Below are 14,515 nucleotides of genomic sequence, written 5' to 3' on the forward strand. Positions count from 1 at the left end.
GATTTGAGAAGTCCTCTTGGACTTGGCAACTGCCTATACCAAGCTCTTAGGATATCGTGCACAAGTCCCGGAGCCAAAATACCTGGAGGCGGCTGGAAACCTACAGTACGGTGAGTGTTTCGACTGTTCAGGCAGCCTTATCCCATCCACTTGAAAGGGATTCGGCCGATGAATAAAGTGATGTAATAAGATATATGTATATGATGACAACTCTGCCGTACCGCCGCGGCTCGAAAACAAAAATGAGACCTCTGGCGGCGCAAACACCGGCACCGTTCCGCAGCTAGGGCAACGGCTGAACCGGCGAAACACTGTACTTCCAAAGGGACTTATCAGTGAGATCATGGAAGATGGTGTCACCGACCGACGGTATGCTCCTAACACAGTCAGTGTCGCCGCACGTCACACGGCAATCAAACATGAGCTCAAAACGGAACATTTTGTGCCTCGCCAGATTGGCCATCATGGTAGAACGATAGAACAGACAGACACGTATACCTACCGTGTCTAACTTCAGTTCTCCTACCGACTACCGACCCTGGGCAGACACACGCTTCTTTCTCTGTCCTTGTGCCGAATAACATGCGTAATTTTGTGAACGGCGGTCGCGGGAAAGACGAAACGGGTTGTGAGCTTGAAGGCTATCATGGAGAAATCCATGGCAGATCTCAGTTCCGTCAGTCAATCAAGTCGATCGTGAGATCCTTCGGTTCCGAGACATAAAAGAGACGTGGCCGTCGAGAAAAGAGGGAGAAAGAAAAGATGCACAAAGAAAGCGCCACAGGACCTAAATCGTAGACCGCCCGCGTCGATGCCGTCGTTGCGCTTTGTTGTCGGTTGTTGTTCAACATGCCATTCTCGTCGGCCCTCTCTGCTGGTCTCCTCCTCCTTACGTTTAGGGCCCTGTGAGTGTGCACCTGAGCCACAGGCAGCTTTCCAGTCCCAGCAGGAAACTGTTCACTGTCAGACATGCCGTCGATTCTTTCGATATGACGTTTCGACCGTTTACCAAAGCAAGGCGAGGGAGATACTGCGTTACTTGGAGTCGTGGTGATCCGGCAAGAAGCGAATCACACAGTAATCAATGCGGTGCCGTTGAGCCGGCTCACTTCGCTTGCAAAGGGAAGAGAAAGTTGGCGAGTTAGGTCTGGGGAGTGAACAGCCAGCCGAGAGTCGGAAGTGTGGGACGAGACTTGAGTCGGTCCAGACCCCCCAGAGTCGTCCCACTTCCCCCGCAGCTAGCCCCAAAGTTCACTGCCCTGAGACTGGACAGTGGACTCGAGTCGATCCGGGGCTCAAGCGGGGATATGTAGGTACCTACCCCGCTCCACCAGACTCATGCCCTAGTTCAACCCTAACCCGACACAGCTTAGTGTTCCCCAGATATCTGAGCAAAAGCCCCACTGCCTCTAACAACACTTCATCTCCCGCGAGGTCGCGATGACCTGGACACAACACCACAGGCGTTGAGGAGCCAAGACAATAACGCCGGCCCTTTTGACTCCTTGAGCACGAGCCGAATGCCGAATTTCTCGGTTCTGTCTCGCCATCAGATTAGTTCTAGCTCAGCTCCAGGACCCCTTAAACTTCGTCTTGCTATCCCGTTTTGCGAAATCTTGGCTCACTAGTTTGGTCTCGGGCCAGCCACCGGAACTCCAAAGCTATCAGTCAGAATCAGCCGATTTCATGTTTGTGCTTTTGAGGCTTCTGTATCTAGAAACCTGGGCATCATGTCTTGTGACAAGCGGGGCTTCAGTTCATTCTTTGCCTACCTAGAGAGGGCGATTCTTCAAGCCCAGCTCGAAGCGGGGGACAAGCCGAAGTTGACCGGAACCAAGCCGCGGCGTGTTTGTTCATGACAGGAAGCCAAGAATCTCTTTTTTCATGTAGATGCGTTCTTCATGCAATGCACCTGCCACTTCCACAGTGGTGGCCCTAAGCACAATTACCACCAAGTCCTGCACCTGGTAGGTGCTGCATCTAACAGTGCAGTATGCAGCGTGTACGACAGTCTTCCTAATGATCTACATACTTGCTGTACCTACAGTAGCAAGGTAGGCATGCTCAGATATAAGAACGTGCATACTTAGACTACAGCATACATCCCCTCACATGGTAACATTGATGCAATCACTTTGATTTGCAGTCAACATCTATATACACTTCACACAATATAATCAAACCCAATTCTGACCGGGAATTTCTCTCCAACCCACGCCGCAACTTACTTCCTCTTCACAAGGAAACTTTGTGCGAATCAAGTAATAAGCGAAGAAAGGTACCTCCCGTCTCTTCCGACCGTAGCTGAATACAGGCAACCAAAACAACACCTGATTTCAAGTCGGAGTCCACAAGTCAGACAAGGAACGAAGTGTCTCTGCGCCTTACCTAGGCCGGTAACACCAACCGAAATCTTTTTTGCCCATTTCGTGTGCGTACTATTACGCCCTTAGGCCCTTGAACCCTGAGGACATATACTTGGGTGGTCCTGGTTACAAGAATCTACCGACAGAGGCAAGGGAGGAGTGGGGAGTTCAGGAGGAGCGAAGGGAAGAGAAGGGGGGAAAGAAGAAAGAAGGTGCCTAAAAAGAGAGAGATGTATCTGTATCTGTTGCATTCTGTACCTGTTGTGTGATCACTATTCGGTGAGCCTCATCATCCACCGGGAAAGAATCGGTAGCGACGAAGCAGAGAACATCAAGCCACCTGTGATGACCGCACTTTCACGTGATCATGTTGAAAAAGGTACTTAAAAACGTCATTTCGGTCATAGACAAGGTCGATGGAACGAACGGACATCCCGTGAGTATCAAGTAATCTGCACGCATCATTCCTAGGTTTAGGTCCGGGTCCGGGTCCAAGTCCAGGTCCAGGTTCGCGGATACGGGACGATTTGGTCACAAAGGTCGTGGACAAAAGTCGCAGGATAACAACATCATTAGGGATTTCATACCCTCGTGCCTGGTACAAAGAAGTATCGACACCACGTGGGCTGTTGTCTGATCGGGCCGTTCACTTTCTTTGCGGACGGGGCTGGGTCGAAAGCCAGTAAGAGGGATGGATGGTGAACAGTCGCTCGTTAACAAAGAAACTGAAGGGTTGATGAGGCAATGCAGAACGGAAAGTGCCGGTGTCTAGATACGGTGTGGTTGTATGAGGTGCGAATCCCTGGTTGTGCAACTGTCATAAGCAGATTTCCGACGTTTCCGAGTGTATATGGAAATTGTATCCGTTCTAAGAAAAGTTGAAGTTGAGGCTCAGCTGCAGTTCGTAAACGAGAGTTTACCGTGTGTTTCCAGATATCACCAAACCATGGGATTTGGTCAATTGGTGATTCACATTGAATATATATTTGCTATATAACAGCTAGACATGATAGTCAATAGAGGTAACTACATCTACTGCACCATGAATTGAAGCACCGACATCCCCCTCTCCTTAGATACCAGCCACATTATCCCTTTTGATGCCCTGCCTCCGATTCGATTTCATCGCTGGTTGGACATACCCATGCCCTCTAATCGGAATTCTAACCTCGTCCCGCCTGGTTTCCGTGTAGCACGCAACCCGAACTGCCCGTCGACTATTTCTTGTATTTTACATACCATTGTCAGCAACTCGCCCAGTGTCTAAATTGTGATGTCTTCCCCAAATACTTCGCGGCTGAACGTGTTGATTTGCGCTGGTGTCACTGTTGTCGCCAAATTTGATCCCATCTTTTTCGCCAATTCAAGTTGGAGTAACTTGATTCCGTGGGGTGGTTATCATCTTATCCATCTCTCATCTCATCATAGTCGTCGTCTCGTTGTGGGTTGTGATTCATCGTCCATGGCGGCATTTTGTATCTGAAACCATCATATCCATTCATCGTGTCGAACCTTCATTCCATTTAATTATTTTGTCGTAAACAATTCCTGGTCGAAAACCCCACATATCCTCCACATCCACCGTACCATTTCATCGTCCGGTATCTCAAAATCCGAATATTTTACCTCTTTCCACCTCCTCTCTGCTCCTCCAAGCAAGCAATTATTCGATGTCCTACATCCAACCCCCAAATCTCCATAATCCGAACAACGCCATAGTCCAGCAGCTTAACCCTCAAAGTGAAATCTTGCCGCCGTCAACATGCCGAGTCCATCTCTGGGCGCGATATACCTCCGGCGGTACGTGTTTGTGAAGTCTTGCAGTAGAGTCCTGACATGTCTCAAGTTCGAATGATCGCCTCCCTGCAGCTTCTCGTTGATCTTGGCCATGAGCTTGTTGGCTTCAGCATCCGTGATAGTACCGGCTGGCAACATCCTGATTGTGCGGTCAACCCAGGTGGACGTCTCAGCGGGGAGAAGCTCGAACATGCCCAGCAGAACACCACTACCGTCACTAAAGCAGTCGCGAGGGAATGTGATCATCATGCCCGCCAAGGTCTGCTTGATGAGTGCCTCACCCTGGCTGAGCAGGAGCTGCCTGACGTGCTCACGAAGCTGTACGCCGACTGCACCAAACTGCTGACTCGATGAGGCGGGGTTGTCACCGCCGTAGGTGAGAAGGTCGCGGATATAGTGAAGCGCAGCCGAAACGGGCTCCTGCTTCTCCAGAGACAAGGCCGAGATGGCAGCCTGGAAGATGGGCGTAAAGAGGGGAGACGGGATCAACCTCTGAGGGTAGTAAAGAAGGGCATCAATGAGAAGACGGTAAAAGTCTTCAATCACGTCGGGCAGATCGATGGGAGCAATGTCACTCATCATGCGGAGGACATTGGTCGCTTGCGCCTCGAAGAAGCCATAAATGCTATCCACGATGCCATCTTCGACATGTTCTCGGTCTTCTGAGAACTCACGCAGAATAGCGCTCGACGCCCACAAGAAACAACCCTGTTTAGACTTAGCAAAGCCCTCTGCCAGCTTGTTGGCCAATGGCCCGAGTAGAGGCGTAATGGCTGTCCTGTAAGAGATGACCATGAAACGCCAACATCTGCAAATCCGCTCGCAAATCGGGACGAAGTCGATAAAGTTGTCCAGGATAGTGGCGAGGATAGGGAACACTTCTTGCCAGTACCGAACAGCTGGGTTATCCGAGTTACTAGGCCAGTATGGCACGACGTTCTGGACATATTGGGTAAGGAGGTTGATGTGATCTAGAAAAGCGTTAGTCAATTCAGGCGTACATATGTAGTTCGGGACATTTCAACTTACCAGCAAGCTCCAATTTAGAGGTATCGTCGGTAGCGTTATTGGCCTTGGTCATCAGGCGTTGGACTAGAGGATCGCAATAAAGCTTGAGAAGGCTATATATATCCTCTGTCTTTTGCACACTAATGACGGTCGCTACACCCTCGGTCAGATCTTCCTTGCTATGGTCGCTGAGTGTATCAAGGATGGAGTTGTAGAAGCCTTGCAGCTCGATGGCCTGGGGACCCAACAGATGCTTGCAGTCGACGCAGAAGTACTTGAACGACTGGGCAGCAGCGCGCAGAATCTCCTGAGAGGGAGTCTGGAAAGACGCCAAAACGTAGGAGAGCTGGGGTTGAAGGTAGTCGGGGTGGGCCGACGTCCATTCTGTATAACGACCAAACACCATGATGGCTGCGAACCGCAACTTCTCGTTATTGATAGGAATCTGGACCAACAGAGGCATGATCTCCGGCAGGACGATGTTTTCTTCCTTGTCTACCAGGCGACCCAGAGCTCGCAAGGCAAAGAGCGGCGCCTCAAGCGACTGCCAATGCGGCACTGCTGACTCTGTCGCCTGGCCGCCAAACCTCTCCCTCCAAATCTTAATAGCCTCGTGAACCTTTGTAAGACATTCCGTAGTACCCATCACCTGGCAGGCATCTTTCATGGTGTCGCCCATATGATGACGGAACTCGCGGAACTTTTCTTCCTGTTCGCGATCTCCATCGAAAAGGTCAAACTCGTTGGGGTCGTCGGATTCGGGGTACTCGAGCTGCTTGAGAAGGACGTCGACGAGCTTGGAGTAGACATCCAAAAGTTGTACCCTAGCCGCGATGTAGTGATCCAAGGTGAGGTATTGCTTCAACTCATACCAAAAGTTGAATGTGTAATGAATGGCATCCCTTTCCTTATCCCTAGCACAGCACTCCAGCAGAGCATCGACCAACGGGCGGAAATGTTGCGGCTCGCGCGCACAAAGCAAAACCCAGGAGTCACCGGCATCAGCGAACACTCGGGTGATGGCCTTGAACCCTTCGATATCCTCCTCATCGGCCAGCGCTTGGATGCGCGGCCTTAGCTGAAGGACCTTGGGAAGGAGCGCCTGAATAGTCTCGAGGTTATCGTCCACGTCTCTGGTTTCTCTGCAAATGATGCCAAGGCATTCGGCAGCCGCCTGCAAGGACCTGTCGTCGGAAAGCCCATTGATAACAGCATCAAGAAGAGGCGAGTTCACCACCACGGTAACCGGAACCTCGCGAAGCCATGAGGTAATGCACTCGAACAGTTGGGGGTTTGTAGCAGCAGCAGCTGGAGGCTATGTTAGTCAAACATGGTATAGCTGTTATTTGAGTGATACTTACGGGAAGACTGAGCATAGTTAATGAGAAGTCCGACAACCTCATTCGCGTTGTCGGCAAGCAGTTCTGATGTTCTTTGGATGAGCTCTTCTTCCTGTTATGATCCCAAATTAGACTCTGATCCAGGCTGGTGCCACCAACGTGGCTGGTCGAACTGGAGACAAAGGCGAGTCGCGACATATCGATCCACATACAGACAAGGTGATTTTGCGGCCTTCCGTGACCTCTTCGGGAAGTACTCGTAGGAAGTCCAAGATGCAGGCGTGGCTGGATACATCATCTCCGAGGGCGCTGACGACGGTTTGCAATACATCCTTCCAGGACTGCATCTGGATGGCTAGGATGGCCAGACACACGCATAGTTGGACTCGGACGGGCTTGGGGCCACTGGCGAACTTCTTGAGGAGGACTAGGATCTGGTTGCGAAGAGCAGCATGTTCACTTTCGGGAATTTGCGTTGCGAGGTCGTAGGTAATCTGAGAATCGTGAATGTCAGCGTTGCGCTACATACAAGCGTAGCGGTATCGTCGTGATCCAATGGGTATCTGTACCTTGCCCTTTAGTGTCGTTGCTGCGAAGAGTTGCGCCTCGGCTTCGGGAGAGCCCTGCAAGATCGATATTGTGGTAGTCCAGGCCTCGTTCTACAGTCGATTGAGAAATGCGGGTTAGTCACATGCGAATCATAGTTGTATTGGCGTCGAAAGAGCTGAAAGCCCAACTGACCGACTTCTGAAACTTTTGCAGGTAGTCCATAGCGGCCTTCTTGGAACTGGAGTCACCACTCCGCATCGTCAGCATAGCCTGCAGAACATTTGGGGTGGTGAAGCCGTCTGCGGCGCCGTTGGAAGCCATGTTGGGCAGCTTGAAGAAATGTGTATGATGTGTGATTTAGCTCTAATACAAGTGTTGTGGTGGCAAGTGTTGCGATGCGGTGTTGCAAGTGGAAGCTATCGCTGGGGTATCGCAGGTCGCAAAGTGGATGGATCAGCCCCTCCTATTCGACAGGAGTGTTGTCCGACTTATCGGTCTTGCGACGCGATGGAAGCTTTCAGGATATGTTGTTGTAAAGGCGAGGAGCTGCGATGCGCACGGGGTATATGAAGCTCCAGAGAGGTTGCAAGAATAAAGGACTGGGCGGTATTGTACGGTGCCGCGGTGGTGACAGGATTGCTGCAAGTTGGAGGTTGCCGGCGACGATTTGCTAGTCTTGAGCGTCCAAAGAAACGACGATTGAAAAACATCCCGCCAACAATCGAAGAACGTCAGGCTGCCTGACACCGACCGACCGCGAGTGGAGTAAACGGCGGCAGGCAAGCGGGTCAAAGAAAGTGGAAGCACATCCTGCACCGCCATAAGTGGGACAAGCGGGAGGGGCTCATGCTACCCCAGACTGAAGATTCTGTGGCTTGAGAGCCCGAGCAGCTCGGAAAAAGTGAATTGAGCTGAATGCCAAGAGCTTATGACACGACGCTGTGGGCCCAGCAGCATGTAACTAAGCGCACGGGCCAGCTGAGCACCCAGCTCCCGTCCCGTAGGTCCCCGGCGGGTGCTTGTGAAAACAAGAGCTCCACACGCCAGAGACAGACAGGCAGGCAGGCAATTCGACATTCGGGGGAAATTCATTGAAGTCACGTCCCGGCCGTAGAGAGAACGCGTCTGGGAACAACTGCAAGCCAAGCCCAGCCGACCAACAACGACCATCCACAACTTGATTGCGACTTACTTCTTCAGCCTCCACATCACCATCAAACTTTTGTCCTAAACAACAGCCAAACGACCAAACCACCACAAACTTCTTTCTTCAACATGACCGGCAGAGGTGGTGGCGGCAACCGCCGTGTTCTTCTTCCTCCCATCAACTTCCTTTTCCGTCTTTTGCAACAACACTCGACCGTCCAAATCTGGCTGTACGAGCAGCTCCACATTCGCATTATCGGCACCATTCGTGTAGGATTCTCCATCGTAGCCTCCCCGAAGAGCAAACATAGGTGCTGACAATTCCGTCTTACAGGGCTTCGACGAGTTCATGAACCTGGTGGTGAGTAGCGGCGCACGTCCCACTAGTACTACGAGACCTAACCCGATTTCCACAGATCGATAATGCGATTGAGGTCAAGCTGGTCTCCAAGACAAACGAGACGGAGGAGAGGAGGGAGCTTGGGGTAAGAACATGTTTAGGGCTGGACGTTGATGTTGCTGTGGTGGTGGAAAGGGTGGCTAACTGGGTCGCAGCAAATCCTCCTGAAGGGCGACAATGTCTCGCTCATCCAGAGCTACTCCGGGTGAAGAGCTCAAAACCTGAACGAGAAGCGGTAATCGACGATGCAATTTACGCTGGGACCTACATCGAGCGACGAGCCAGCAGATCTAAAGCTGTACATAGACGGCCCACGAAAATGTGGTACGCGGCCTTCTACACGACAAACGACACCGAATCTACGGAAAGAGATACCAGGGAAAAGCGATTGGCCGAGGCGCACAGGAATGTCGACTATATGTATTTGATCAAAGGGAGGCAGTATGGGATGGATATCAGGTCATGGAACTATTCTGGTGCAGGAGGGCTCTTAATCTCGCCATTTCCGAGTATCAGGCCGTCCAGAGGTTGATCGTGGCGACCAACAGGTACCGACCCCTCGGACGGAGAGGATAGAAACTGCTCAGACAGCGCTAAGCCATAAAGCAATACAGGGGTTTCCTGCTTCCCCAGCTCGACAGACTTTTGGTTGTGCCGGTTGATGAAGTAGTCGTAGAAGCCTTTGCCGTGTCCGAGTCGTCTGATGGCCCCAGCTTCCGGGTCAATGTCGAAGGCCACGCCGGGCATGAGGATCAAGTCAAGCAGGGTTTGGTCGGAGTGGTGGGCGTCGGGACCTCCAAACACCCTCTGCCGCTCATGGACCGTGGCCGGGTCGATGCTGGGAATGCCCCATCTGTCTGGCTTGAGGGACTCATAGTCGTGAAGGTCTCTGAGGCGGACCATGTCCATGACGCGGGCTGGGAGGTCGGGCGAGGCGAGGGGATTCTTGTGAAGATACGGGATGAAGACCTCCTTGCCGGATTCTAGAGCGTGCCTGACGATGCCATCGGTCTGGATCTCGCCCGTGGGCATTGACAGGAACACGCTGACTCGTTTGGCATCTACGTAGGGCTTAAAGTTCCTCAGGGTGTTGAAGACCACAGAACCTGCAATTGCGGATTTAGTCTGCGCTGGCAGTGCCTTTGCGGTCTATGGAGTTCTCTTACTCTGTGACTTGACGGCCTCGTGAGAGAGTGTGCCGAGCTTGTTCTTCATAGCAGAGCGAATCTGCTGTTTGGCGGCGTTGAGAGAAGCCATTGCGACTGTGTCCTCAACCATTCCAGACATTCTCTTGTGACTATAGGTGTACCCAGGAGAAAGCAGGTCGATCAGCTTGATAGTAGTTGGAGTGAGCACGCGCGGAGCTGTGTGACGCTTCAGTTTCGGCTAAGAGCTGCTCGAGTGTGAGTCGAAGGTAGGTACCTCTATGTAGGTAGGTAGGTTCACATCTTATCTTATCGATCGACTACAAGCGGGCACAATCAAGTGGAATTTCCCGTCCACTTGGTTTCAGCCTCCCGCTGGCGTGCAGATGCGCTGTACTTTAGCGCGTCGTCCCATTGATGTCCGCTTCCACTTCCATCCCGCAACCGTTCCCCGCTACAAATTGGGGATAGGAACTTTCCATCTTCCATGTCCCGTCACCTAAAATGGCGGGGAAGCGACCACGCGCAGATATTTGTTCATCGACCATACAAAAATGGAAAACGCAACCTTGACGCCAACATTTATATCCCCTCATCAGGGCCGTCGATCCATTGCAAATCGAATTGGCAATCACAATGACTCGCCATTCCGCGCTGTAGCACTCTTCTCATCATGTTCTAGTCCCCGTATTACACAGGTACTCGCTCTTCTGTTTGTTACCTAGGTATTTTCTGTTACCACCAGAAATAGAGTACGCTAGTCTTGATCCTTTCACCCGTTGTCGCGATCCCACAGCTTCCCTTCGCCTAGCCGTCCATCGTTGACTCTCGCTCGACTGGAAACACCGCGGGCGCAAAATACTACAAGTCTCCAAGTGATAGCGGAACGAAACGTCCAGTCCAAGCCCAACTCCGTGGCAGGCTCCATCAGGGCAACTGGGCGCAACAGGGATTGGACTTGTGCGGACCCCCGCCCGGGTACCGGATTTGTGAAAGGTTCCTCGTCCTTGGTTCCCATTGACTCGTTACTTGCATCTTGCCCCAGGCGGGCAGGAAGACAGATTCCGTATGACGCCTGACCGAGATAGGAGTCCTTCACCCGACATAGCTTTCTTCTTGGACGATTCTGATCATAATCCAAGCTTCCCGCTTCGTGAACTGCTACGTCAAGCTGTACTGCCGGCCGGCACCAATTCGTCAACCACCACTCGAGGGCAGCCGACGCCAACCTCGTCGCACTCTTCACAAGATTTTGAAGTCTCTCTCATTGGCTCGACACAAGATCAGGATCGCGTTGATACGGTGCCTGGGCGGGACGAGCCCGTCCAGACCTTACCTGGCAATGCCCATGGACTACTCCAGCAACTTCACTTACACGAGGAGACGGGTGGCGACAACGCAGAGAGCGACAACGATAGCATACCAAGCGAGCCCGTATCTGAAGAACTCATGACCAAAAGACAACCTTCCCTTCTCTCCGTAGCGCCGGGGCGAGACAGTCCCTCCTACGGAGCCATAACCTCGGCGCCGGCCCGGGCGACCAGTGCTCCCCAATCCGAAGGGGGCGAACCATCCGCTCGCGCCGAGTCCCGCTCCGAAGGAAGTGCTCGTTCTCGAACAGGTCATGATTCAACCAGCAGGAGCTTGACGGGGGACAGCTGCGATGGATCTGTGGGAAGATCGTCCGAGCGACTTTCCTTGTCGCTGCGGAAATCTGGCGAATGGGGTGGCTCAATGACAATGCGAGGAATCGAGGGTCGTTTTGAAGCCGAGGTACCGCTCGAAGGAGAGTCTTTGCTGGACCATATCGAAGAGTTGAACGAGTTCGATGAAACTGAGGAGGACCTGGCCGACAACTCTCCCTACGCACAAGTACGGGCTTCAGTTGCGCCCACTGACAATACGACACTTTCCATCAACACTCCACGAATGTGGACCTTGGCAGTGCTATTTTCTATTATCGGATCTTCCACCAACTTATTCTTCTCGTTGAGATACCCCAGTGTTGCAATCACGCCTGTCATCGCACTCCTATCAACCCATCCCCTTGGTCTCATGTGGGACTTCTTCCTCAAACGAGCGGACGACCCCCCAGAAGAGTATGTTGATGGATGTCGGACAGACAGTGCCAATGTTCCGGTTGACCACCCGACCGATGAGCAACCACGTGTTTTTGTTCCCTGGGATAAAAGAAGCAAGCTCGACCAGCTGCGGCTATGGCTCGCTCAGGGTCGCTGGAATGAGAAGGAACATAGTTGCGTCTATGTCAGCAGCAATGTCTCCTTCGGCTTTGCCTTTGCGACGGACGTTATCGTTGAGCAAACCCAGTTTTACAAGCAGGATGCCCCGATACTCTACCAGATTCTCCTCACCATCTCTACTCAAATTATGGGCTACACCTTCGCTGGGCTCACACGGGGATTCCTTGTCCGGCCAAGCGGCATGATATGGCCCGGTACGCTCATGTCGGCCGCCATGTTTACTACCATTCACAAGCAGGAGAACCACGTGGCAAATGGGTGGAAGATGACCAGATGGAAGTTCTTCATGGTCGTGTTCCTCGCTGGCTTCCTCTTCTACTTTGTACCCGGTCTTTTGTTCCCCGCATTGAGCTATTTCAACGTCATCACCTGGTTTGCTCCCAAGAATGTTGTTGTTGCCAATCTCTTTGGCGTCGTGTCTGGCTTGGGATTATTTCCCATGACATTTGACTGGGCCCAGATTGCCTATATCGGATCGCCTCTTCTAACACCATTTTGGGCAGCCATGAACGTGGTTGGCGGTCTTGTTGTGGTCATGTGGATTATTGCCCCTATCGCATACTACAGCAACTGGCTCTACTCCTCATATATGCCGATATTATCAGCAGCCGTTTTCGACAACACAGGCCAGGTATATGATGTCAGCAGGATCCTTACAAAGGATTTCGTTTTCGATCGAGAAGCCTATTCAAAGTATAGCAGAGTCTTCCTCCCCATCACCTATGTCCTCGGCTATGCCGTTCAATTTGCCGGCCTGGCCTCTCTACTTACACATACCATATGTTGGCACGGCAGAGACATCTGGGCTCAGTGGAAGCAAACCCTGGGCGAGATGCATGGTGCCGAGCCCAAGGGCTCGTATGAGCCGGTTGCAGTGTCGACCGAGGGGCTCAGTCGGACTTGGAGTCGGTTGAGCTCAAGATCAAGCTTTACTAGGTCTAACTCGAGCACGGAGAACATTATGAATAGGGAAGACGTACATAACCGGTTGATGAGGAGGTACAAGGATGCACCCATGTCGTGGTATCTCATCACTTGCATATTGATGCTGGCTATCGGTATCTTTGTCGTTGAATAGTAGGTCGGGATTTCCCGCGCACATGTTACATATCGATCTAACCCTGTCCCTAGCTACCCAGTTCACCTGCCTTGGTATGGCTTGCTCCTCGCTCTCGGAATCTGCAGCATCCTCTTCATCCCTATCGGCATCATCATGGCAGTCACCAACCAGCACAGCAGCATTTACCTGATCTGCCAGCTCGTTGCTGGTGCCGTCTTTCCTGGCCGACCCGTTGCGAACATGGTCTTTGTGACTTACGGATACATCTCCTCAGCGCAGGGCATCAAGTTCGCTGCCGACCTCAAACTAGGCCACTACATGAAGATACCACCCCGGATCCTCTTCTCAGTTCAGATGGTGGCGACCATCGTCTCCTCCCTCACGCAGATCGGCGTCCTCAACTGGATGTTCAAGAACGTCCCCGGCCTTTGCACTCCAGAGGCCCTCAACGGGTTCACGTGCCCCATTGCCCGTGTGCACTTCAATGGGTCAATTCTATGGGGCGTCGTTGGCCCTAGCGAGTTCTTCGGCCCCGGGGCAACCTACCGACCGCTCGTATGGGCGTTCGCAGTCGGAGCCGTCCTACCCATTCCGCTGTGGCTGTACGCACGCAAGAGGAAGGATAGTATTGTGCGGAAACTCAACCTCCCCGTTCTCTTTGGTTCGTTGGGCTGGATCCCGCCAGCAACAGGCTTGAACTTTTCAGTGTGGGCTCTCGTTTGCTACGTGTTCAACTACGTGATAAAGAACCGGGCGCGGGCGTGGTGGGCCAAGTACACGATGACGCTCAGCGCCGCGCTGGATTCGGGCCTGGCGTTTGGCATTGTGGTGGTATTCTTCGGGTTCATCTATCCCGGGGTGGTCAAAGGGTTTAGTTGGTGGGGGACGGAAGTGTATAAACAAGGGTGTGATTGGCAGGCTTGTGCGTATCAGGCGGTGCCGGAGGGGGGAAGGTTTGGGCCTGATGTTTGGTAGAGGAGGGGAATTCGGGCGGGCTGTTCAGGATGTGCGCCTTGAATACAATGATGACGTTATGATTTGAGTATATTTACCATAAAATGGGTGTAGATAGGAAAGACGACTTAGCAGGCAGTGTTTTGGGTGTATAGTTAAAACGGATGGACATACAAGGAGACACGAGCTCACGATATTGATGATTTATGTAGGAGCACTGCGGAAGCTCTTGGGTACATGCATATTGGGATGTAGCTACAGGATAAGGTGACAAGTGACAGATATGTAAAGCTGTCTAGCTCCGAGTCCTCACTATTTGACTTTTTATCGGGCCCGACGTCCGGCTAATGTCTGTCTTGAAGGCACTGAATCGCCTGGCAAACGGATCTCCAAGGAATCGGGGCTCCTGCAGTCGAACTGCGGGCCCGCTCCGCGTGGGGAACGTCGTATGTAATGAGTGCTCCGTCACAAGCTAAGAAGGAGCCGATG

The 14,515-nt window shown here is 52.3% G+C and overlaps 4 protein-coding genes across 4 annotated transcripts; 2 read left to right on the forward strand and 2 right to left on the reverse strand.

The window, feature by feature from the left end:
• Positions 1–3,971: 3,971 nt before the first annotated feature.
• Positions 3,972–7,464, reverse strand: B0T23DRAFT_216300 (armadillo-type protein). The gene is made up of 6 exons (XM_062833644.1): positions 7,253–7,464; positions 7,081–7,170; positions 6,724–7,005; positions 6,533–6,623; positions 5,193–6,479; positions 3,972–5,134 (listed from the first exon to the last, which is right to left on the reverse strand). The coding sequence occupies exons 1-6, from the start codon at positions 7,379–7,381 to the stop codon at positions 4,095–4,097; spliced, it is 2,919 nt and encodes a 972-aa protein (XP_062689978.1). The 5' UTR covers positions 7,382–7,464; the 3' UTR covers positions 3,972–4,094.
• Positions 7,465–8,258: 794 nt separating this feature from the next.
• On the forward strand, positions 8,259–8,957 carry B0T23DRAFT_216364 (uncharacterized protein). The gene is made up of 4 exons (XM_062833645.1): positions 8,259–8,476; positions 8,541–8,567; positions 8,623–8,691; positions 8,762–8,957. Exons 1-4 carry the CDS (start codon positions 8,336–8,338, stop codon positions 8,813–8,815), a joined length of 291 nt encoding a protein of 96 aa, XP_062689979.1. The 5' UTR covers positions 8,259–8,335; the 3' UTR covers positions 8,816–8,957.
• A 117-nt stretch (positions 8,958–9,074) lies between these two features.
• Positions 9,075–9,863, reverse strand: B0T23DRAFT_407066 (uncharacterized protein; the record flags this gene model as incomplete). Its single annotated transcript, XM_062839156.1, has 2 exons — positions 9,075–9,712; positions 9,773–9,863. 2 exons carry the CDS (start codon positions 9,861–9,863, stop codon positions 9,075–9,077), a joined length of 729 nt encoding a protein of 242 aa, XP_062689980.1.
• A 442-nt stretch (positions 9,864–10,305) lies between these two features.
• B0T23DRAFT_364145 (OPT-domain-containing protein) lies at positions 10,306–14,409 on the forward strand (the record flags this gene model as incomplete). The annotated part of the gene is made up of 4 exons (XM_062836334.1): positions 10,306–10,407; positions 10,563–10,761; positions 10,797–13,089; positions 13,144–14,409. 4 exons carry the CDS (start codon positions 10,306–10,308, stop codon positions 14,045–14,047), a joined length of 3,498 nt encoding a protein of 1,165 aa, XP_062689981.1. The 3' UTR covers positions 14,048–14,409.
• Between the last annotated feature and the right edge of the window lie 106 nt (positions 14,410–14,515).

Source organism: Neurospora hispaniola (genome assembly GCF_033458365.1).
Source record: "Neurospora hispaniola strain FGSC 10403 chromosome Unknown B0T23scaffold_7, whole genome shotgun sequence".
In the NCBI taxonomy this organism is placed as follows: domain Eukaryota; kingdom Fungi; phylum Ascomycota; class Sordariomycetes; order Sordariales; family Sordariaceae; genus Neurospora; species Neurospora hispaniola.

Excerpts from the sequence above, each read along its gene's own strand:
- B0T23DRAFT_216300 (XM_062833644.1), bottom strand. The coding sequence starts at position 7,381 with ATGGCTTCCAACGGCGCCGCAGACGGCTTCACCACCCCAAATGTTCTG. Across the intron at positions 6,624-6,723 it reads GCCGCAAAATCACCTTGTCT|GAAGAAGAGCTCATCCAAAG; the intron begins GTATGTGGATCG and ends GGATCATAACAG. Across the intron at positions 5,135-5,192 it reads CTCTAAATTGGAGCTTGCTG|ATCACATCAACCTCCTTACC; the intron begins GTAAGTTGAAAT and ends ACGCTTTTCTAG.
- B0T23DRAFT_216364 (XM_062833645.1), top strand. The coding sequence starts at position 8,336 with ATGACCGGCAGAGGTGGTGGCGGCAACCGCCGTGTTCTTCTTCCTCCC. Across the intron at positions 8,477-8,540 it reads GCATTATCGGCACCATTCGT|GGCTTCGACGAGTTCATGAA; the intron begins GTAGGATTCTCC and ends TCCGTCTTACAG. Across the intron at positions 8,568-8,622 it reads ACGAGTTCATGAACCTGGTG|ATCGATAATGCGATTGAGGT; the intron begins GTGAGTAGCGGC and ends CGATTTCCACAG.